Here is a 25,010-nt window from a genome sequence, read left to right as displayed (position 1 = left end):
GTGTATGGATCCCATTTCCAAAAAGTGTTCCTCCTTTCCTTCCTCATTTTCTTTCACTGTCTTCAACAATGTCCATTTGACCCTTAATTCTCAAGACAGAGGATAGGGAGGAGAAGAAGAGCATCGAATCAACAAAACCAACTGCTCAAACCAACCTGGTGAGGTGGTCCTTGGGTGTTTTGAGACACATTTTAGCAAGATGTAGGCTTAAGCTTAACTCCTCACAAATTGTAAAACAATAAAACTTGTGTCTCGCTCGTAGGCGATCGATGGCCGTCATCCATAAGTCTTAGCAGCATAGCTAACTGTTGTAAATGCAAGTGTTAATGTTTTTGGCAGTTACTAAACAGGGGCATTACCACCACCCTCTGGGCTGGAGAGGGGCCGACCCTGATTTGCATGTAGCTTGGAGAAACCGAGACGGTGGATTGTGGAGGTTGTGTGCTTTCTAGGTTATACAAAGGTGGTGTTTTTGTAGTCACGTTCTGTCATGCCTTCAGAATATGTCAGCATGACAGCATCAGAGGGACACTACATCATACCTACTGCCTCATCTGTCACATCTGTTATGCATCACATCTATCATTAATATTTGACAAATTACGCAGTTTTCCTCCTCTGTCTCTGTTGGCCAGCTTGTTTCTTTGTCCTTTTGTTCCACACAAGCACACCCTGTTCTCCCAGTCTATGTTTGAATGATTGAGAATTACCGAGTTGCTTTTATGTTCCTTCTGAGTCCACGTGAATTTGCCTTTATCCTGTGTGATGCTGCTGTGACTGTCTTTTTACCAGAAACCCACAGGAAAAGAAACAGACACTCTTTGTCTTTCACTTGCGATTAACATATATGCTAATCATAGACCTACATCTTCTTCACCCTCTCCTCTCATGCAAGCACAATTAGGCACAATTATTACACAATGCAAACTCTACACCTTCTGTTCTTTCACTTCTCAGATGTACACGCATACACCTCCCTCTCCTCTCTCTTTCTTTCTCTCTATTTTCCTGCCCTAATTTAGTTGATAGCTTTTGGTCTGCCAGTGGCTGCTCGCCCACTGTGACAGCACCTGTACACAGCTTCACCGCTTGGCTGTGTGACTGACAGCTCTGGGCAGGGAGTCAGCCATTTCTCTCCTGGGGAGGCTTCCAGGAGCCTGGGCTTGGAGCTTCGAGGGCCAATCTGACTAGAGGGGTGTGGTGAAGCAGCATGTACTCGCACTTGTGTTTGAGCTTTTATGTGAGGTCCTGTTCTTGAGAACGAGCCCCCCCGATGCCCTGATCTTAAAAGTCTTTCAAATTGAAGACATTTTTGGAGGTTGTAAGTGGCCAGAGAGTTTTTTTGTGTTAATTTTGGAATTTGTGATTCATTTAGGTTAATCTAAAGGTGTAAACACATATAAGTGATATTGGTATATCATTAGCAAATGAACACACCCATCGACATTTGTTAATTTTCTCGTGTTGTTGCATCCCTAGTTTGTCTCTGTAAAACACACACACACACACACACACACACACACACACTACAACGTCACAATGATGGTGTATCTCTATGATCCCTCTCCTCACTGCCTCCTTGGGAGAGTGAGAAAGCACCTGTCTACTTGTCTTGGCACTACAGTAGTTGTGAGAACAGCCCGGCTTGACAGAGCCCGGCATGACAGAGCTGGATGATCTCACTTGATTAAGTGGGCCAAATATGTATGAGAGCATGCAGCAGGTGGAGACATCAGAGCACAAGTGTCCTCTAAAGTTAGGTCAATTTCCTCTTCTGGCAGCTTATTAAAGGAGATGAAGCCAGCATGAGGAAAACAGTGTGTACTGCCTGTTGAACATTTTACATACTGTGTGTGTGAGGCAGCAGGTACTACGAAAAGTTACGTCTCTAAACAGTGATAACAAATGTGTGTGCATTTAATGTAAACACTTGTGAGCTGGGAACGGTAATGACTGATGATCTCGACTGTGTTGCTGCTTTGTCAGAATTGCCAGCAGTGATCACTGAGTTGCTGACGTCGTTCTGTTTGTCTCTCCTCCAGAATGGCCAGCTGCAGCAGCGATTGGATAATGTCCAGAGAGACTTCATTATTTTCAACAGAGAAAAGTAAGCTCCATTAGCTGCCCTACGCATTCTCTATGACCAATACTGTACAGCGCTGTAGTGTTAAGTGTTGTGAAACTAAAAAAGTAAGTAAAAAGATGTGTAAAATAGCCAACACAATGTTCAATTAATACTGTTTGGTTGACTGCGTGTGTGGTTAATAAAACATTCTGCAGTTTATAGACTGTAGTCAGGCTTTGTTTAAAGTGGAAAAAAAACCTCTCCTTGCTGGCTGGTGAAAGCGTGTAGGATGGTGTGAAAGGACAGTAATGTGGCTATTTGTGGCAGAAGATCTGGTCCATATATGTGGGTGTGTGATTAAGGCAGAAACACAGTGACGGGCAGAGAGAGTGTCCCCCATGTTGACAATACAGAAAAGATAGTAAAAGATTAATAAAATATTTGCAAAGAAGAGAAAACGTCACTTGCAGTACACATTAGAGTCTTGTAATCTGTCTAAATCATTCATAAATTGTAGCCACAAAAGGCATACCAAATAAATACTGAAGCTTGTGGAAGATTAAGATTTTAGGGGAAATAACTTGTGATGGCACTTCTCTCTTGTAAACTACTTTGACTGATTCTGTTTATTTAGGTACCTGCATCTGTTCAATGTTAACAAAAGGTGTTGTTTGCTCAACAGGTCAAGGAAAGCAGTCGTGGACTCGGAGTCCTCTGAGCTGTCCATGAGTGAGAAGAACAAGGCAATAGAGGACGGACAGAACAACAATGTTGAACCGGCTGCCTACTTATCAGGATAGCTCTCTTAACCTGAGATCCCTACTGACTCCCTTATCACTTGCACCTGCCCACAGCTTGTAGATCAGCTATTAACACCCAGACACCTATTGTTGTATCAGCACAGGCACTCTTCAATGTTCCTGTACCACAACATCATCTATACAAACACAAATGCTGTATGCACTGATGCATCACGTTTCACCCCCCCCCAAAAAAAACACATTATCAAGAGCTCCAGACCTGCAGGAGTGAAATGGACTCCTGGAGCAGCAGCCATGCGACAGCCAGGCTTTTCGCTTTTCTCTCGCCAAGAAGAATGACCCTCAGCAGAGTGTCTCTCACATCATGGCCCCTTACATCACTCTGGTGCTCTAAGGTCTGCTCAACCTCTACTCTGGGCAGTGTGCTGAAGTGAAGAGGAAGTCACTCCCCAGCCAAAAAAAGGAGACATTGCCACACCTTCTTAGCTGTTACAGGAAGTAAAGTCCGATGTGATCAACTATGGCTGAAAGCTGTGCGCGCTGCTGATCTGGACAGGACGCTCAATTTTTATTCTCAGCGAGGATTTCTCTGGTTAATTAGAGCTATTTAAATGTAACAGTGGTTCTCAAGGGCCACATGGAAATGGACTAAAGAAGAACTGGCATAAGGAGTTTGGCTAACATACTGAAAAAGAAACACTTGGGGTGGCTTTCCCCCATGCGAGCAACATGACTTGAGGGTCGAGCATGATACTAAGAGTACAAAACATTCAAATGGAGAGGTTACTACGGTAAATCGAGGCCTTTGTTTTTAAGACAGCAACCACAGATTCCTCTTAGATAGAAAATAAAGAGCTGAACTGTAGGCTTGAGCGGGAATGGCTCACTTTTATCATAGCAGCAGACACATGGTTGTAGTGGTCATTATGCTTAGCTTTGCTAGTGAAGCTAAAAAAGATGGTAGGATTGCAACATTTGGTACAATGTCCCAGCTACATCAGCTGCAGATACAGGCAAAACACGCAGCAAGTTTTCTTCACTTGTATGCTTTCAGTTACTACCAAGTCAATACAGGTTGAAAGCTTCAGGCACTAAGTGGACCTATTGCTGAAAGTTTTTTGTGAACCTGGTTTTGAACTCCTGTAAAACACTGACATTTTGAACTGACCTTTGCCTCAATCTGCAAAAGACCAGCTGGGTCTTGAAATAAAAGGTTTATAGCTAAGAAAACGTAGAAAAGGTAGTCGGTAGATGTTCTGTGTTCTGCACTGAACCTTGCTTTGCACATGCTTCTTCATCAACTGTAGCATTTATGCACAGAGAGGCAAAAACAAAAAAAAAAAATCTAAAGCTGTGAGTGAATACTTATTCCCTTAGGGATGGTTTTATAGACAAGGATTAAGCTGAGTCCTAGATAAGATTCATTTTTCAGTTACTGTCTGCATTGAAATTTGTTTTTGTCAAATAATCGTTTAATGTCCCTCCTCTTTTGTGTTGGATTCAACCAATTACATATGTGCCACCAGATAAGTCTGTAAATGTGTATTTGCAATTAATTGCTCCCATAGAAAAATACATTCTGCAGCAACATTCTTGTGCAGATGGAATTAAACAGCAATTTGGCACGAGGTGGATGACACAGTGGGGAAAAAAAAACAATCTTAAAACTGATTTTCACATGTTCAGAGTTATTAACAAGGAAACAATGAAGGACAAAATAAACACCAGGCGAGGCAATACCCCTAATTCTTACTGCAAACTCGGCCAAAACCATGTCGAAGACACAACACCTGCCTTTGAAGTTTGCAGAGGGATGCCTTATAGCAGATATGGCACACAGCTTGTTCCCTTAAACTATATGTGTAGGTAGAAAACAACCTGAGCTTTTTTCACAACCAGTAAGTTAATGTGGTTTCTACTAATGCCTCGTCATTCTATTGACCTTGGTCTTATCTATCTGCAATACGACTCAATCCTTTCAAGCCTGATACGTGTAATTATATTTAAAACATATTTCGCTCTATTCAATTCATTACTGTTGGCACTTTTCTATTGAAAATTGATACAATGTTTTGACTTACCTTTGTGTTCTTGTTGTTGATGCTGTTGTTGTCATTGATGTAACTTTACGGATCCAAAGGTGGTTTCCTGTACAAGTTGTAAGATATAGTGGGATAGTTAGACAGATGGACTTATCCAAGGTATACCTGGGGTAAATAATATTTGTGAATGATTATATTAAATTAGTGACTGGTAATCATCTGATGTGGCAGATTCAACCCTTCCAAAACAAGAATGTATAGAGTAATCATTGACAAGTAGTTTTTGACCCAGGTAAGACCATTTTTCAACCAAATGTCTGTCTAAAAAAAAAAAAAAAAAAAAAAAAAAAAAAAAGATGTAGTCTGGGAACAGAACTGTTCCACACCTGTGAATTTCATTCCTATTAAGGTTTTGTTGTCCTTCAGTTGTCACTGTGTGTTTATTGTATTCAAATGTGATGGAGTTGCAAACTATTAAGGTGTGCCTTAAATAATGACTTTCTTTTTCAGAACCAATCTTGCTGTACCCTGTGCCTTATTTCACTTTGTCTTTCTGAATCAACATATTTTACTGAATAAGAATTCCAAATAATTAGTAATGTTAGCCTCTCACTAGGAAGAGTGAAAGGTAATAAAAAGGGGAAAAGATGTTAATCATGCTAAAAGGACTTTATCCTAATCTAAATCTAAATATTTACTAGTGTAGGTGTTGATTGCTCTCCACCATCCTAAATATAATGCTGCCCCCCAATGTTAACTGGCTTGTAGTACAGTTAATAACTTAGAGAGGGGTGGAGATGTCGGTATGAACATCCATGGATAAAATGCAAAGATATAACTGAATATAAGTGAAGCATGTGAAATACGACAAGAGGAGACGTGGAAACAGAAAGCAGTCCTCTCCCAAACTTCAGTGGCTGCTGTGCATCTTTAAATGAATCAGGTATTCTCATGCAGTGTGAGAATACTCTTTTGACTCTCTCTCTCTTTTCCAATGTGTCTCAGGGCATTCTTTAGTAATGAATCCTCAGCATCAAACATGCACCATATGCTTTTCCTTTTCTCTCTCCCACCCACACACATCCACAGCGTACAAATTTGTGTACACCACTTCTCTAGGTCATCTAGAGGGTACAATCCCTTCTCTCACACACAGTGGGCTGAGCTTAGGCAGCACATTTACACATTAATGGCTGGTCTGAGGGGGATTTCCAGTTGATAAATGCATCCACAATCTGCCAGGAAACCCCACAGATACAAGCAGAAAACCTCAGGGTATCACATAAATGTTGAAAATACTTACTATTATCGATTCATTGTACACACTAACACAAGATCTTTCTTGTTTCAGAGCAGACTGGATAATAACAATTGCTGAATGTACATTATCCTCTCCTCTCATTACAGTCAGACACAGTTTCTCATTAGGCAACCGACAACACCAACAAGCAACCACCACACACGCCACTCCAGTTTAGCTTGAGGTTGCTGACTCATCTCACTATCCAGACCTAGTCAGCATTTTACGATCGTCATCTCTGCCATCAGACATGATTGCTATGATGTCATGAGACATCTACTAACCATTAAACAATGCAAGTGGGACCTTGCAGCCATTTTACTGGTGGACCTCACACTGAGGTTGAGTGTGTGTAACCCCTGATATGAGGGAACACATTGGATATTTCATTCCGCCAAGTCGTTAGACTCCACAGTGAGAGTGTGATAAATGTGCTGTTTTGCTAAATTACTTTCATAATGTGCACCCTTCATACCAGTAGGCTAATTTACACAGTTCGGACAAACCATAGCCTCTCATGACAAAGAGTCTGTGATGCAGGAACTTTGGGGAGGTTATAAAATAGCAGTGAATAAAGTAGCTGAAATTAGTTCAACCTTTACCAGCTGCAATTTAAAGTGATACTTAATAAGTAATGCATCAATAATCAATACAATAATTTCATACAGGTTATTCTAACATGGGCCATTTTTCACAACAAGTACATTTACTTTTGGTACTTTTAAGTATATTTTGATACTGACCATTGATACTTTTGTAACTTTACTTGCAGGACTTTTACTTGTGACAAAATACTTCAACATTGTGGTATAACTACTTTTACTTTTCTGAGTACTTCTTCCACCATTGTATGCAGCATCTTTTATCAGAGAAACCAGACTGCAACACATAAGTTAAGCCCTCCTGGCGTTTTGACAGATCTCACAGCAGTTTCTACTTAACAGTCTTGGCTGCCTCAGCAGGGCAAACTGACCTGAGACAATCCCAAAGTTAGCAACCACCCAAACTACGCCCCTCTAGCTAGCACCAAGCATTGCACTCCACTGTAAACACTGGATAGCTATGAAGGGTCTCATCATCATTTGCTTGAGTGATGCTGTTGTAAACCAAAACAGTAAACGTTGCAATATGAAAACAAATTTACCTCGAGCTGAAAATCCTTTATTAGTGGGAATTCCGTTGGCTCGTTTCCAAGTGTATGCTAACGTTAGTAGCGCCGCCATGTTGCCACAGTGAGCGTAGGTTGAATTAGCAGGCTAACTCTAGCGGAGAAGCTAGCTAGAGTCCGACACTTTCCACAGTGTTTCAGGAGCCTCGGGTCCACAATGCCGGAAGCCCACGACAGGCGTCCGGCGGATATTAAGTGGCTAATTGAACAGACGCTTAACATTTGAACCAACGGCCGCAGGTGAACTTCTCAGTACCAGCGAAGAAGAATTTTCGCCGCGAGCAGGTGACTGTGTGCAGTGCTGCCTCTGGTGGCCGTATGATAAATTGCATCAAAATAAGAGCATACTGTTTTCAATGGGCTTGAGCTGTTGATCCAGTCGTACGAAAGCTGAGTTGGCATAAAACTCAGTATTTATCTTTTATCTTATCTTTCTTATTTTTATCTTTTATCGTATTTTTTAGGCTATTATGTGTATGATATATCTGCCTCACCACAGACTCAGAGAGGTTAGAAATGATGATGTTGGTGTCAATCAAACCACATCCTTTGTTTTTTAGGTTATGCATGCTGCTCATTCAGTTTAAATCTCTCAACTCAGTCAGTCACTGACAGTCTAAATAAATGGGCTGTTCACAGACTGTGTAAGCAGTAGAACAGGCCCATAAAAGTGGAATCTGGAGGTGTATAAACACCCAGAAAAGAGGTTGACACAGAGATATGCCGCTGCATGGTTTTAAGTAATTCTGGTTTATTGAAAAATGAGCTTTGACGATTTACATAAATTACATGTAAAGTCCATCTACATAGTGTAAATACACAATGCATATGGAGATGAATTTAGAGAGCTACATATGCAAACTAAATCTGCAGCCTTTTCTTGAAAATATAAATGTAATGCTAATGCGTATGCAAACTGAAAAAGCTTGAAGTAAATCCATGAAACAGGGCATTTTTGATTATCATTTATAATGTCATATAAAAAAAGATGTAGCCTTCTTTTACACCAAATAATAAGCCAGTAAGTTTAGGTCTCCCTCTTAAGATTTTATTTAGCAAAAAAGACTCATACTTCATACTTAATATAAATAAGAGATCTAAGTCAGTCAGTTGCAACTCATGTTTATTCAGGAAACAAATCATACCTCCACAACACACCTTATTTTTGACCTGCCATCTCTGGGTTTTGACACAACAGTAAAAAAGAAATAACATAAAAACAATAACAAAGGTTGTCAAACTAACATAAATACAACAAACCACCACTTGTGCCTGCCTCAGAGTCTGCCAAACCACTGCCAAATGAAAACGCCATCTCCTTCCCTCCCGCCCTCCCTCCCCCACAGTGGGACAGCGACAAATAAAAGCTTTCCTCACTGCACCGCAACCCCCCTGCCTTATCAGAAAACAGCAGAGACGTAAAAAAGAGCTCAAAAGACCCCCAACACAATCAGATCCAGAGTGCGTAAAGTACACTGAATTGGACCCATAGCTGTATTTAGGCTGATGTTGGATTAGTATTGGCCAGGACTGCATTAGAGGGTAATGTTGGGATGACAAGGGAATGATGGTCTTCCTCTTTGTCCTAAGATGAGAGCCCAGTTTGTCAGCAATGAAAAAGTAAAGCCAGAGGTGAAGTGCTGTTATCTGAAAGCAGGTTTTTGTTACTTACTCATTTCATTGCATCTGTTTTTTGTTTTTTTTTCTTTGCCCTCGATTGCAAAGCTAGTTACGGTCGCGCTACAAGGGACAAGTTGGGTTTATTCGCTCTTCTTGTGAACAGATTTTTGTATCTTTTTTTCCTCCGTTCTCCTTCTCAAGATGATTTCAGGATGACAGGAGCAGGCATTAAGCTAGAAGCAAATGCAAAGGACGGTTTCTTACAATTCTTTTTTTTTCTTTTAATAGAGCCATGATGGAGCGCAAGAAATAAAAAACTGACATAAACCTTTAGGGGATAAAGAATATTAAAACCCTTTCTATTATTTACTTTTTCTTCTGTCTTCACAAAATCTTCTCTTAAGCAGATGTGTCTATCTTCCTTTTTTAACACCGATAATTAAGCAATTAATACATCATGGGGATGGTATTTATCAAGCACCTCAGAGGAGGGGGGCAAATGGATCATGGATCACGTCACCCGTGTTAATGTGGCCCATGCAGCTCCACGTCCAACAGCACTCCTGCTCCAACACTTGATAAATACCTCGTACTGGTCCAGGAGGACCAAACAGGCTGCAACAACATCATTCACAAAGCTACATTACAGTTACCGTACATACAATGCCACCTAGAGCTAATCAATGGTACTGCATGAGAATACATGGCTAATGTGGGATCTAGTGTTTTGCTTTGCTGACTATGGAGAAAGCAGGCTACTGAAAACGGGGTGACATTGAAAGCCAAACAGGGTGAAAGAACCATAGCATCATTCTGAGAAAAGCAGCACCCATTTTCCTTTAAGAGCATAGTTTGTTTTCTTTCTTGGTTGAATGTGGTAGTATGCAGGTTTACTGGTGTATTATTCCATTACCAAAGCACCAAGTGGACATTTTCACTGTATTTGTGGTGTATTCTACACTGAGAAGACGTGATACGAAGACTGCTCATGTGTTTTGTGCTTTGGTGGTGACCTTATTCTTTAGTCGCAACTCCAAACCACTTCAATACTCCAAATTCCCCAGGAAAAGGGATACTGTTCTCATCTGAGCAAGGTAGCACTGTGACAGGTAAGGCATGAGGATTCAGTGTTTTGCTCTTTTAACTTTTAACTAATCATGGTCCTATGCATCTCCTCCTCCCTCCCTCCCTCCCCCACTTCCCCTTTCCCTCCCTCCCACCCTCAATCCTGCACTCTGGCTGCTCTCCCTTTTCTGGAAGCGACCCCCTCGTCCTGCCGTTTAACTGAGGGATGTGATGTTGGAACGACCACCAGGGGGCACTACGATACGCCGGCCAGCAGGCCTGATGGGGATGTCATCTGGGGTGGGGGGACCTGGACAGAGAGAAAGGGAGAGAAAGACGACGCAGGTTACAATGGAGGCAGTTGGGAAAAGACTGTGGTGCGTCCTCATGTTGCTCTGAGGGGAAATTAACCACAAACAGCACAAAAATGGCCTCAACTGTAGCAGTACGTAACAAGAATCCATCTACACGAACCAGTAAGACTTTACAGATGCTGATGATGAGATGTACTCCTTTAGCTCTGCTCTGGAAACTGGCATCATTCATCAAACCCTTCAAACGTACTCTCCTCAGAATAGCTTTTATGCCGTCATAACACACAAATAATTGTTGTTATTATTACTTTCCAGACACTAGAGGTTTTTCAAGACACATTATTATGGCCTATGATATACGGTAGGCGTCACAGAGATGACAGGAAGTGCAAATTTCAGCGGACCGTGTGCTGCGTGAGTGCTGCTGAAACATTAACAGAAGGAACTACAGTTTGACATAAAGCATGCAGTTTCCAAAGGATGAGCCAGGGCTGCAACAAATCATCAGCGAGTGTATATAAATGGAAAGCTGAGTGATGTCAGACTACGATAGGCTGCATCCAGGCAAACAATCCTTCCCATCTCCTTCCAGACAACTAAATTAACTCTGCAGGTGGTGGCCCTGGAAAAACTAAAATAGATAAGAGACTGACTCATTCTGAGAGAGCGCACACTCTCTCAAACACACATAGCCATTACAAAGCCTGGGAAAAGCAGGGGCAGCCTCACTCCCCTCTAAATTCATGCACTCAGATGTGCAAATTCTTTCCAGCGCAGGTCACCTTCTTTTTTCATCGATGAGGTATCGCACATCAGCTACGCTTGTAAGGACAGGTTGCTCAACGGGGCCGAAGGCTAAACACCATCCTGTGGGCTTCTCGTTCAAAATGAGTGGCTGGCCGTTAAAAAATACCACTTGCATTCACAAAGACAGCCGGTCCCATGTTGAGCGCAGCTCTGTTCTGTTCAGGTCAAAAGGGGTAGCTGTCACTGATTTAAGGTCACACATGGACACGTTTAGACTGTCAGGGAGGACAGAACGAATAGCTACAATAACAGCTATCATCGCTCTGTTTGATTATGAAACAGCGGAAACACTGACTGATCTGGTTCATTATTTTACCACGTGTACAAAGTACCACTGTTCGGTGGCCTGACAAAAACAATTTCTCACATAGGTTTGCTAAATCTGAGATAATCCAAGGCTGACATTACATATGGGCACAATCAGACTGTCATTCAGCAGCTCTGCATAGTGGAACAGATGCTGAATGTGAATACATTGTGTTGTGATCTTTCACATTTGATAGGCTCTCTTAATGGACTGGGTCCAGATGCCTGGACTGAAATCTTGCACGCTGTATGGTTCAGGCCTTGAGCCAGTATGCTTATCCAGCGTGACTTACAAGTGCAACTGTGGAAAAAAAGCTAGATTTCCGACTGGAGCTTGACATTACAAAGAGTTAGTTAGAGGTCACAGTGTCCTCAAAGGGTAATGACAGGTATTTTATTGGAGAGGTTGAGTTAGGAATCACCTGAGTTAGGAAGACGAACCTATTAAGATCTTGAGTGGTGCAAAATATATGTTTCATAGATGCTCTTAAATCTGCATGCATGCTTCAAATAGAATAAAATAAGTGCAATAAATTTCATACATGCAGGAATGCGGGATAATAGAAACCACCACATGCTTCGTACAATGTGCATACCACAGAAATGCACAAATGCACTGGGCTGCTTTCTTGAATGCTAACTCGTCTGAAAAAGGTAGAATACAGTTCACGTCATGAGTATGGGTCAAAAGTACTGTTTGTGCAGTTTTAATTTGGGGAAATGTTGACTTCATGTCAAGCCACATTAAAGCAAAAAACAGAAAGCCAGCCAACTTTCACTGGTTGTGTACAAAAACTGAACTTAATGCTTTCTGCAGTGTGGCTCATTACAACTCAAGGGAGCTAAAGCTGCCAACTTAATGTCATGCATAAACAGAGAAATTGTCATATAAACAGCGAATAAACCCTTTTACGAAGGAGTGTGACGGACTGCAAACAACTGCATGCCATACTGTGAACATCATTAAGTTTGAAACAGGATAATGAGAGATTATTAGATTTCTCTACAGGTGTCATATTTAACGCCATGGACTGTGAATGCATCATTCATGATGCAGCGTGTTAAAAATCACATGATCGTTGTCCTTCACAGCATCAAGCAGTGGCTGAGATAATGATGGTAGACTGACTGATGCGCATGCATGATGTGTCTACAAACAACACAAATCAATACAGACGGGAAACTGATGAAACAAAGGACTGGGTGAGAGAAGGGTGGGGGTTGTATTCAGAAGCTGGGCTCACCGCAGGGTGCAGGGTTACCTGCTAGACTAAATCCAGACTGGTGCAGGTTTCTGACAGGCTGTTTGGTGGGAGAGGTGCGTGCCGAGGCGGAGGGGGTACCACCGCGGGACATGGAGAATTCAGACACCGGGCCGTCGTACATCCCCCTGGGTACTGCCCTCAGGACGGCCAGCTACAGGACAAACAACAGGAGGAGGTGGAGAGAGAAGGAAGCATAAGAGGAGGTGGAAGAAGGAAGGATGGGTAAGAATAAAAAGACATCATGGCCTTTGCAAAAGACTTAATGTCACCAAATCCACACCTGTTCAGCATTATATGGTTGTTTGTGCAACTGCTGGTGTCTGAATTATATGTGCATTTTTCAGAGGGCCTTTTTCCTGCCAAGAACCAGTTCCAGATTTACACACAAAGACAAACACAGACATAAAAGCAAGCAAAAGCTTGACAGACTGGAGCAGAAAAAGAACAACATACAGCATGTGTACACTTTCAAAGCAAGTTGAAAGTTTATGCTACTAGTGAACAAGCCATTGTCTGCCTGTCTGTCTGTCTGCCTGCCTGCCTGTCTGCCTGCCTGTCTGTCTGTCTGCCTGTCTGCCTGCCTGTCTGCCTGCCTGCCTGTCTGTCTGCCTGTCTGTCTGTCTGCCTGTCTGTCTGTCTGTCTGTCTGTCTGTCTGTCTGCCTGCCTGTCTGTCTGTCTGCCTGTCTGTCTGCCTGTGACGTGACTCAGTGGAATCTTGGACGCTCTGTCAAGAGTTAAAAAGAGACATCTGTGAATGAAGAAAGCATAACAGCGACTGCTACCAAGATAAACAGCGCACTGTTACTACAGCTCCATTTTCTCATCACCAGCCAGCTGCAAATTAGGAAATGGTTGAACAATGAGATTTCTGGCCCATAAATAAGACGGCGAGAGAGCAGAGAGCAGGGTCTGCTATGGGTTTAAATTGTCGTAAATTAAATGGTTAAATGCTGTTAACTCTTTACGCTTCGGAGGAGATTTCCTCTTCTATCGAAGTGTTTAATGAGGCATTTTGAGGCAATTTGTGAGGAATTTGTGGAATATTTCCACTTGGATTCTAGTTTTTCAATTAATGTAGCAGCACAGCTCACGCTCATGCTATTTCTCTTCTCATATTATTTCTTGGCTGTCTCCCATTAGTTTGCATTTTTTGAAAGAGTACATAGGTGTTGTGTCTGACTAGAATCAATAAAATGATGTGAGAGAGACTGGCAGCTGGGAAAGGCTTGAAATCATTCCCAGAAGGGACAAAACACCGTTACAATGCTCATGTGAAACAGTGAAAATGCTACAGGTACACTTAATTTTAGTGGACTTTGTTTACCACTATGTCCATTATGGAACTGTTCTTTGTTCTTGGCAGGTGGAAAAACCCTTAAAAACAGTGTATAGCAGCGGCACAACATGAATCAGGCGGGTCAAGTAATCAGAAATGGAAATAATATGAGCTGAAGTTCTGCCGACAGAACTTAAAAGATTTAAAAGACAGACTAATGGGAGCTGCTGGCAGGATGTATGTGTTGTTGTGTGTTCTGCAACCTGTGGCAACAGCTTCCAAACAAACTCAGGGCCTTCATTACACCCTGCATATTGAAGGATATTCATCTGCATCGCACGCCGATTGTGATACTGAAAACTTGCCAGGTCTTCATATAGATGTCAAACCTTGCCTGGTAACTTGCATACTAGGTGTGAAAATGGCCATTGTGCAACCGAAAATTGTACATTGTGCATTATAGCACAGGGCGAATCGTTCTAATGAACTGCAGTCATTTCTTCACTGTTCTGTGATGTGTAGCTATAGGTTTTATCCTGGAATCACAGTCTAAATATTCACATCGGCTGCTGCTGAGACTGAGCCTGGACCGTTTCTGTCTTTCCAAACCTTTTGCCAAACTAGAATCAGAACAGTCTCGCGTGACTGCAGTAAATTGTCAATTTGGGACTCTTTGGTAACCCCTTTACTGCGTGTGTGTGTGAGGTCTCTCTGGAAAGTTATCCAAATCCAAACTCACTGTATCCTTTTTAAAACCATGATGACAAAGCGTCGACCACCCTCACTGCGTGGACCCTGTGCTCTACAGGGTAAAAGCACAGCCAGCGTGCCGGGGCTGAACCCTGGAGGCTGATTTCAGACTGTATCTCCCCCACGTCCCACTTCACTGCCTCCACCCACGTTTCTCTCCACCGTAGAAACTTCTGTTTCAGCTTCCATCTTTATGATCCAAAACACCTTGAGTTCTGCCCTCCACCTTCCCTTATTGTCTTCGTGTGTGTGTCTTTAAATAAGTGCGATCATCTAAAGCAACAAATATTCTCTCTTCCATCATGTTTGTTTTAATTTAGGCAAATCTGGTGCAAAGTGGGCACTGCTGTGGTGTTTTTGGACCCTGCATTTACCAGAATTCACTTACAATCAGTGCGGTGGATACGATGATGGCTTTTTTTGTCTTCATCTGTGCAGCAGTTCAATTTCATTTTACATTAACAATTGTGTAGGTAGCTTCGTGCTGTACAATCTAAAGTTTGCCTTTCAAACAGGATATAGCGTTACATAATGTTTAAAGACAACGGTCTGGACCAAATAATTGCTGTGTTGAGCGTAAACAGAAGGCTGTGACAGAAGTAAAACATATACTGACCTGCTTCCTGGCTTTCACACGCTTGTAGGCAAAGTCAGGGAAGGCAGAGCAGGGAATGAAGCGACCCACGCCGGAGGTCACATGCAGGTTCCCATCTTCCAGGATGATCTTTCCCTGGCAAATCACCACGAGTGGGGCTCCACGCAGCTCCATGCCCTCAAAGACATTGTACTCAGCAGCCTGAAGCACAAAAATAAAATCATTAGATACCTGAAAAGAAATGAGGTTGCGCAGCAAAGATGCAACGGTGGAGGGCAGTAAATCACGAGAAGATGCAGAATAGAATAAGAATAATAATAATACAAATGCTGTGGAAATCTGCATCATATTCATATTAAGAGACATATACATGCCTGCTCTCACAACAACATGCATGTACACTTTATCATTTTACTTTTTGTCACCATTTTTAACTAAGTTTCCTTTGTGTTGAATGAATGATTGAGCACAAAAACACACAGATGTACAGAGAAAAGCATCATATGACGTTCAGCCCTGCAACAGGAGCCTGACTCTTTCAATCCATCTCATGACTCAGACCAAAGGTTTTAAGGAGGACTCGCTGTTTAAAATGAACAGGACGACTTTTAATGAGCAGTTACAGAACTTTAAGGTTTGAACAAATAACTCCACTCAGAGTAACACGTAACGGGGGGGGGCGGTTTAATTAATTTGTCATGGGGCTTTAGCATCATTTTGATTTTGAAGACTGAATCAAATTAAATTAAATCAAATTGGATTTCGAGACAGAACACAAACAACAAAATAAACTGCTCTTGAACCTTCCCTTGAAGGACGGATGGTGGGATGCGGGAGACAACAACAGGGGGAGCTGTGGGAGGTTGAATGAGGAGACAGGAAGCGGAGGCTCTTTCTCTTTCTCCCCTCCTCTCTCTTAATCCCACAGTCTCTTTCGCCCACTCTTTATCATTCATCACCTTGTTTCTTACACTTGTCTGTTCGGCATGTACAAACAGCTGCCGTCACCCAGCTGGTGTGTAATGCCCCTGTAGTACTTCTCGCTCTCTTTCCCTTCCTCTCTACCTCGTTGCTCTTTCCAGTTGTCCGTCTCCTTCGTCCATATATCCCTCTTTCTGTGTGCTTTTCATGCCCCGTCTTTCCCTCCTTCACCCTTGATTTATGTAATCCCTTGTGTTTTTTTTTCTTTTTTTCAATCTTCAGCACAATTCATCCTCTTCCAACTGCCCTTGTGCCAGCTTTCTTTTCTCTACATGTTTGTGATCTGTGATGGTCCCCTCCCCTCATTCCATTGTTGCTTATTTCCTCTGCACACGGCCCTGTTTTCTGCTGCCGTCCAAATTCAGGCCAGAACAGGACATAACTAAGACTCGCTGTGTGCCAAACATGATGTCATGACTTAGCCAAGTGTGTGTCAGAGTGTGTGTGCTGCTGCCCCTTCTTGTCTATGTGTCAGGATATCCTTATGTGCATCTAAGTGTTTGTGTGTTGACAACAACAAGCAATTTAGACCAGATGTGGGCTTACTGATAACAAACTAAGGCACAGCACTGTCTAAGTCATATTTACTCTGCAGGAGAAGGCATTCCCCGGCAAAGTGTGCTGGTAAACAGGGCCGCTCCTGTTTGGCCTGCCATCAGACCATCCATTAAGGTGGATTTATTGGAACTGGGAGCTGCCGTGCTCTGGTCTTCTGTTTTATTTTATCTGGAAGGATGAGCAGCAGGAAATGAAAGGGTGACATCATTATGTAAGAACCCACGGGTCCTCGGTGGATGTACTCCACATTTGGAGAAGGCGTATTATTAGTCCAGTTCTCTCTTTCTTTTTCCACTCCTCTATTTGGAGGCACAGCGATGCTCTTTCTCTCTGACTAAACAAGCACCATCAGGCCTCAAAGCAAGGCGAATTAAAAACTACCAACTGAACTTCATCACTCCTGAGACCCACCTACATACACTAACAGGAAACACATTCTTGCCTCACAAATGTATTTCTGTATAAGCAGGATTTGTGCTACACTGGTAAAGCCTTAATTTCCTGTGTGTACACTTTGTCTGCTGTGAGTGGCCTGTTTGAGATGCTCTCATGTCTGTGTAATGGTACAACCCGCACTGCAGAACAGTTGGGACGCTGTGTCAAACATAAATATAACAGTACAAAGACAATATATTTAATGTTTCACCTCATCAACTTCACTGATTTTTGTAAATATCTGCTTATTCTGAATGTGATGCAGCAACACGTGTCAAACGACTTTGGATAGGAGCAACTAAAGACTGTTTGGATCATTCCACAGGTAAACAGGTCCATTGGTAACAGGTGATAGCATCATGATTGGGTATGAAAGGGGCGTCCTGAAAAGGCTCAGTCCAAAGGATATTACTCCATGGGCTCAGGGACACTTTGTAAGACCGCCGTCAGTAAACACAGTTCATTTGAAGATGATTACATTCTGTTTTTATTTACATGTACCAGGTATACTGCACCGTACACACAGTTAATATAAACTGTGTGTGAGTAAGAGAGAATGTGTGTGTGTGTGTGTTAATGAGGCTCATGTGTTCGATCCTCAGAGGGAGGACAAAAGACATCTGCAATGGGGTAATACAGTTTCACATGTTTCTGATGTCGCCACTTGTTTCACTACCTAACTCTGAACACATGACAACTGACAAAAATTGTCAGAATGACATTAAGCGTAATTAAAGAAAGTTATTGAATCACTTGTTCAGACTAATGGTCTAGACTTCAGCAAAGAGAATCACTGGGGCTATTTCTCACATATGCAACACAGCTAGACAGACCTCGAAGGACTGGAGGACAAAAGGGAAAGCAAATCAACACGAGCAGGCAATAGCATGTCTGTAGGTTTTTCCAAATATTAACACATGAAATCGAGCAGTCTTCTCGCTGCGATTCATGGTCAGAACCTTAAACCCCTTTGGCCACCACGGCGCCCCAAATTGCAACAAAGTCTGAGTCAAAGCAGTGGGTTGCACAGGAGGCGGATGGAGCAAATGGTGGCCACGTTACACTACCGCTTCTGATTCAGCCTGCGTGTTGAGCGAGAAGTTTCCCATGTAATCAAATGTCTCATGACCAAAGCTGTTTGAGACGAGTTGTTTTTCCTACCAGCGATGTGTACAGATGTTCCAGATCTCTGGGGTTTATGAAAGTATTTGAAATATTAGTGTTTACACAATCCTGTGCAATGAATGACATTCTTTAAACCCGCTATGGTTGTCCAATCATGAAAACATTTCAAACGGATCCGTTCAAGTGAATGTGATATAGAGGATGGAAATACCTCACGACTACACGGCGCACAGATTCCCCGTTGATCCCCTCTTGTTGGACTTTACAGGGCATTTTGGAGAATGTTTGCATCACTGGCAGAATGTTTGTTGTATCTGAATAATCCCTACGTTTCCAAATCATTACATCAGTCATTACTGAGGGTTTGTGGATTTAGTGAGGTTCGACTTTACATTGAGAGCCGCTAATGTGGCGAGTGCAGTGTGAGTCGTCTTAGTAGCGAACATCCACTGAGACTTCATTTCCGTTCAGAGGAACTGAGAGCTCTCTGGAAGCTGCTCAAAAATGTGCTCTCTCTCCCTAACCACCCTCTCTCTCTCTCTCTCTCTCTCTCTCTCTTTATCTCATGTCTCCTGCACACACACACATACATACACAGATGTATCTCATATTCTGCTCTACTCTTTCCCTCAAAATCACCCTTTTTAACAGCATTTTGTAATCTCCTGCTCTTTTTCACCCCAGCTCTTCTACTCAGCCAGTCTCATTTCTGCACAACAGAGCAAATGGGTTGATGTCACCAGGAAGTACTGTAATGTACTGTAATAATACCATTATTAAAAAAATGTTGGTGCACATCACTCTGCATTCACCCATTGTAGCCAAGTAAGATTGAGGATGTGCAGCAATAAAATTTCACTACGCCGCACGTACCGAGTTGTGTGTCTTGGCAGTGATGGTGCGGATGGAGTCTGTGTCCCAGATGACCAGGTCGGCATCAGAGCCCACGGCGATCCGACCCTTACGAGGGTACAGGTTCAGGATCTTAGCTGCGTTGGTGCTGGTGACCGCCACGAACATGTTCTCGTCCATCTTGCCTGTGGTCTGTGAGGGGAAAGGAGCAAAAACGGGGATCAGAAAGCATTTGTCAAAAGAAGTCTCACTCTCACTGCGCATAGAAAAGCATATAGATGGTTTAGATACATGGATGTTTGTAGCTCTAGCTGGATTACATTCAGACAAAAAAGGCTCCAGACGATGCATCTTCCTTACATTTCATACTTCATTTTGGTGTCTTGTAGGAAGCAATTAGTTTAGCTTAGCATGAAGTCTGGCTCCATTCAAGTTTGGTATGAGCTTGGATTTTAGTAACTTCCCGAGGGAAATAGATTCAGTGTAACTTTTTAAAAGCCCCTCCACATTTTACAGGCAGCGCTGCACTCCACAGCTGTATAAACCTACATGCTCTGCGTCTGTTAGCAGCACACTGATGCAGTGATAACGAGAGAGAGAGAGAGAGAAGGAAGGGGAAAAAATGAGGGCAGTGTGCTGTATTCAAGGGTGAAGGAAAGGACAGACGTGCAGATAGAAGAGGAAAAGATAAAGGCAGAGACAGTGACAACAAGAAAGTGAAATAAAGCTGGAGGGAGGAGGGAGAGAGACGAATATCTGAGGAGAGAAACGTCAGGAAAAAAAAGTGAAAGCCAGATAAAAGGAGGGAGACAGGGAGCAAGAGCGGCCTCATGAAAATACGGAAAATAAAAATAGAAACCACAGAGATGAGAAAGAGCCGCAAACAGCTCAAACTGAGCATCACAGAACAGAGACTGATGATGTCTGGTTTAAAACAAAGCTCACAAAAATAACGACTTTCCTTTGGAGAAAAGGTTAGAGAGCAAGTGAATCAAGATGAAAATAAAGGCCATGAATAAATCTCTCCCATTACTCTGTCCTCCTTCCTCTAAAGTCCTCACCACAGCTTTGTCCCAGATGAGGGACATCCTCTCCTCCACTCCGTTGACACCTTCTGGGATCTGAGTGAAGTCGTCCTTGCCAATGGCCTTCTGGGACACACTGAAGGTACAGTGAGCGCTGCCAGTCACACTCAGGTCTCCACTGGGGGACGAAGAAACATGAAAATACAGAGTTCAGATGGAGTTACATCAGCGCTGCACAATCAGTGTACACAAGCAATCAAAACTAAAATGTTTATTTACTTTAACAGGATATGTACAACAAATCAGAAGGAGGACTGAGAGTGATTTAAATACGCCTCGTGCCAGAGTTTGTTCTTCCAGTGCAAACCGTTGCTAATGATTTCTCTTTCCATATGACGCTCAAACTCACATGCCAGAAGAAGTCCGCCAGGATTTATCATACGCAGCTCAAAACCACACAAGTCCAGTTCCGTGCATTCATTGAACTAAACGTCTGAATCTTTGCACAAGCAGGCGACAGGTGCACAGAAGGTCAAGCTCCTGCAGACTGTCAGCACGTCAGGTACGTTTAGGACGAGCTACATTTCTATTCAAGGATCTTTATCATTATTTTTCACTGATTTTTAGGTTCCAACTCTAAATATCAGCCTGGCCGAGGAACTGCCTGCTAATGAGGGAGTAACCCTTCAGCAAAGCATTGTAATTAAATCAGTTCTGCTTTATTTGCTGCTATATAAGCATATATGGCAACCATAGAGTGTTTAAATGCAGTTCACTAACAAGCAGTGTGCGGTTTGGACAAGTATTTACAAGAGTACAATACGAGTGACAATGCCATTCAAATGTACCGTTGCCCTACTTTGCCTTGTGCTGTGTTACTTGTGGAGATTACACTTATTATATATGACACAGTTTCGTGTCAAATACTGAATAAAAACGTGCTGTTTCACCCCCCAGCTGAGCAGGAGATGATAAGCAGGTCGACCAGAGGGAGGTGCTGTGATACCTACCTGGACAGCAGCGTGTTCAGATAGTCTGGAGTGGTGGGATCCGGGCTGAGAGGAGGTGATGTTACAAAAGAAGCCGCCTTGGCCCAGTTCTTGCTCCAGTAATGCGTCCCGTCAGTCCCCAGGCTGGCCGTGATTGGCTCCCCAAACACAACATTTCCTGGGAAAGAAACGATGGTAAAAATCTGTCAAAGTATCCAATGACAGCGTATCAAACTGATTTATTTTAGTGATTCTTGGCATTGCCAAAAAGTTGCATCAATCAAGCCTGATTAATTCGTCAGCAGTATAATCTCACTAAAAGCTCTGGTAATTCATCTGAGTGTTTGCATGAGAGGAGCCACGCCTAATCTCTGCGAGGCCAAACATCACCCTTGGCAATGTACGCATTTCGCTTTGGCTGGGTTGTAGCTGAGCTTGCTCCTCTGTGCATGACGAGCCGGGGTTTGATTCCTGTCACTAGCACTTGTCTCCTCTTCTTCATGGTGCTTTGCTCTCACACCTCGCTGTTTGATGGCCTTCCTGCTTTAAATGTTACATCTTGGGAGTAGATCCAAAGAAAGGTGTCAAGCCCGCTGAGGTCCCGAAAAAGTGTGCACGACCGCAAGAAGTCGTCCTTTTGAGGTCACCAAAGACATCCAAGCACACATTCTCCTGGTTTCTCCCGTGCTCCAAGTCCCATTCTCAAAAACTGTATATTTCACAGTCCATCAGAGCCAGCCAGCCCCTCGGCTCACCTCCACTCTTTCCTGGGTCTGCGAGGAATGATCTGTGTGACAGCTGAACCATCCCGAATGACAAAGCTGAGAACTCCTCTAAGAATAACATCTTTTTTTTCATGATGTCAGGCAGAGCCAAAGTCCGTGTACATCAGCTGCTTCAGCAAAAACGGTAAAATCATCTTATAAGAGGTGCAGTGATAGCGGGATGTGCGTTCCACGTGCCTCAGCCGCCAGACAGAAGGATGGCAACCAACGAGCAGAAGGAAAATACCAACAGAGCGAAAAACAGCGGAAAAGTGGGCAGCAAAGTAATAACGACTACATTGTTTTAAAGGGAAGTCTCTTGTTTGTTTGTACTGGTTTGAGGACCAAGAATTCACAACAATTAGGCTAAATGAGAAAAACATGTAAAAGTTGTAAACACGATTAGAAGATGGAATCAACATCATGTTTTGTCTTATTCTAGTGAGGAACATGTGTTATTTTACTCTTCTACTACTCCACTTGGATACACAATGAACTAAAAGCGCTGCAGAATAAAGTGTTTAATGCCCAGAGATGAAACTCACAAATTAGATAAATCTCAAGCAAGACGCAGCATCTGAGCGAAGAGCTTTACTGTCAGAGATAAGATGCGCGTGCGGGTGTTCCAGAGATAATGAACAGAAACCAGGAAACAGAACGCCATCATAAACAGTAAAAACCTGTGACTGCTGTGGGAGTGTACATCACACCATCATGGACCTGGTCTGCAGGTGTGCAGGCATCGCAAAGTGAAGTCCAAACACTGATCTTTACCTTTTTTCCGGGCCTGTGAGATGATGTCAGCTGCACTCTTGCTCATGACCCGGGTCACATAGAGAGGACAGTTGGTTTGGCTGGCGATGGTGATGGCACGAAACACCGCCTCTGCCTCCAGCTACAGAAGGGACAGGACATTGTGGTTGGCGTGGAAATGTTTTTCCCATTAGGATTTTCTCAAATAAACTTCAAGTATCTTAACCGCAGTGCATTACGTATTTTTGGAGCTGTATTAGTAAACTGGTTCACCAAATGACGAGAGGAAGCTTGTAATTTCAACATAATCTGGAGAGGAAAGTCAATAACCTGCTTTTAAACAAACATCTCTGGACACATTTTGGAGGCCTGTTCCACATCAGAGAGCACCTGGCATTTTATTGTGATCCTCAGATTCCTAAAATATATGTTTCTGTATTTCCAAGTTTGTGAAATCCAGTGAGCAAGAACAACTTTCAATCCAAAATGGTCAAGAAAAGAAGCCAAGATGGGAAACCAGATGGGACGACGGCCTCCTGCATGTGTTTTCTAGGTTGCAAGGTGACGCAAACACTTCAGCTGATCACTGTGTTCTCGTCCGCAAGCTCAACCTGGGACCAATAACAAATGGATTAAAACCAAACAGGACACCAGACTCTGGTAAAACACTATTCCAACTCGGCGTCCGGACAATTAAATTATGCAGCGATGAGTCTTAAGACTCCACTTCACGACGTGACACTGTGAGGCTGGTGGGACAGCTTCACTCCACTGCACCACAGAGTGGAAAATTCCAGTCAAGATAAAAGAGCATGGCTTTCATTTTGCTGTTTGTTGAAGAAACATTAGCAGCAACAGTTGAGGGAACCGGAGAATTTTCACCCAACGCCTCTAATATGTCTGAAACCACATGTGTGTAACAAGAGCAATGTGTGTGTGACGACCGCTCCAACAACGTCACTGTGGACGATGTGAGTGTGTGTGTGTGACCATGTGTGCACTGCTGTGTGTGTTTCTTTTAAAACTGGCAGCACACCAAAGAAGATCATCAGAAAAAACACATTACAACACGTATTATCTCACTAAAAACAAAGAATATGTGTCAAAACAAATGTACTACCTCTTCCGGCCTGCTGAGCACGTGTCCCTCTGGTCCAGTGATACCCATCTGCAGCATGCGGGCCTGCTCCTGTTCAACAAACACGCCAAAAGTAGGTTGTTAGCCGCTTAGCTCATAGATACACGCAGGAGAGTTTTTTTACGTCGCTGGTGTGAGTGCTCGGGCTGATGTAAAGTTTTGGTCACACTCCAAAACGATATTCTGTTTCTGTGTCTTTGTGTGAAGGGTATGAGCAACAGGTCTGTCATCTGGGTCAGGCCACACATGGAGGACCGTGGGAATCCACCAGGGCCTTTGTATACACGTAGACCTACCTCCCGAAACATCTGGCTGCATGTTTGTCTCACAGGTGACGCCTGCATGGAGACACTTGGATGCTATTATTCAACTGTTTTGACGTTGGGTCATGCTAACTTTTCCATAAGCTATGCATATCAGGCCAAGCAGAGCAAGCCTCCTAAAGCTTTCCAAATACACTTCAGCTGTGATGAATCATTTCAAACACTTATCTCGAGTCTGACCAGCCTTAGCACAGAAATTAGCTCCCTGGGTTAGCTATTGTAGCTAACGTCATAGAGGTCTACTTCATCTGCACCTGCAAAACAAGTGTTGATTTGGAAAGCTTTGGTTAAGTTAGTGAAAACTTGCAACCCAGGCTGAAAATACTGGAATTTCATTTAATATATTCTTGATGGAAAAATGTTTCTCAAGACACACAAATTCACTATTGAGTCGTAAACTTTGACAGGAAGTTAAAGTCAGGTTTCCTCATGTGGCCGTAAGAGGAAGTGCAGCTTCAGGCACTGGCAGCGGTTTCAGCTTTGATCCATGGTGGGTGTAACGTGGTTACAACACTAACAACATTCATCACGCACAGGTCTAAACAAGGCCTCTCTATCTCTGGAGATCTAAAGTGAAGCCAGGTCATGACATAATCTGGGGGTTCAGACGTTTTTGCTCTCGAAACTGATGGAAATCAGACTCCCTCAGAGTTTAAGACTGGATAGGAGAGCTGGGCTTTGCAATGAATCATATCCAATACACACACATGTGCACACAGTGACAGAACCCAG

At 42.9% G+C, this 25,010-nt stretch overlaps 2 protein-coding genes across 3 annotated transcripts in view; one reads left to right on the top strand and one right to left on the bottom strand.

Moving 5' to 3' along the window:
* Window positions 1-3,050, top strand: part of stk32a (serine/threonine kinase 32A) — a 58,465-nt gene extending 55,415 nt beyond the window's left edge. The window contains exons 12-13 of the mRNA XM_076751165.1: window positions 2,043-2,107; window positions 2,748-3,050. Of these exons, the coding sequence (XP_076607280.1) occupies window positions 2,043-2,107; window positions 2,748-2,865 (183 nt within the window). The 3' untranslated portion in view covers window positions 2,866-3,050. The remainder of the gene's footprint in view (window positions 1-2,042; window positions 2,108-2,747) is intronic.
* Window positions 3,051-8,442: 5,392 nt separating this feature from the next.
* Window positions 8,443-25,010, bottom strand: part of dpysl3 (dihydropyrimidinase like 3) — a 34,439-nt gene continuing 17,871 nt past the window's right edge. The window contains exons 7-14 of one of the 2 annotated variants that reach the window (XM_076749987.1): window positions 23,938-24,006; window positions 22,839-22,959; window positions 21,322-21,478; window positions 20,348-20,489; window positions 19,308-19,478; window positions 15,357-15,536; window positions 12,711-12,864; window positions 8,443-10,331 (exon numbers count right to left, since the gene is read on the bottom strand). In XM_076749987.1, the coding sequence (XP_076606102.1) occupies window positions 10,237-10,331; window positions 12,711-12,864; window positions 15,357-15,536; window positions 19,308-19,478; window positions 20,348-20,489; window positions 21,322-21,478; window positions 22,839-22,959; window positions 23,938-24,006 (1,089 nt within the window). In that variant the 3' untranslated portion in view covers window positions 8,443-10,236. Of the gene's footprint in view, window positions 10,332-12,692; window positions 12,865-15,356; window positions 15,537-19,307; window positions 19,479-20,347; window positions 20,490-21,321; window positions 21,479-22,838; window positions 22,960-23,937; window positions 24,007-25,010 lie in introns of both variants that reach the window. The other variant, XM_076749986.1, reaches the window with a different exon arrangement.

This window comes from Chaetodon auriga, chromosome 15 (genome assembly GCF_051107435.1).
Source record: "Chaetodon auriga isolate fChaAug3 chromosome 15, fChaAug3.hap1, whole genome shotgun sequence".
Taxonomy (NCBI): domain Eukaryota; kingdom Metazoa; phylum Chordata; class Actinopteri; order Chaetodontiformes; family Chaetodontidae; genus Chaetodon; species Chaetodon auriga.
This window is presented reverse-complemented; position numbering and strand designations above follow the sequence as displayed.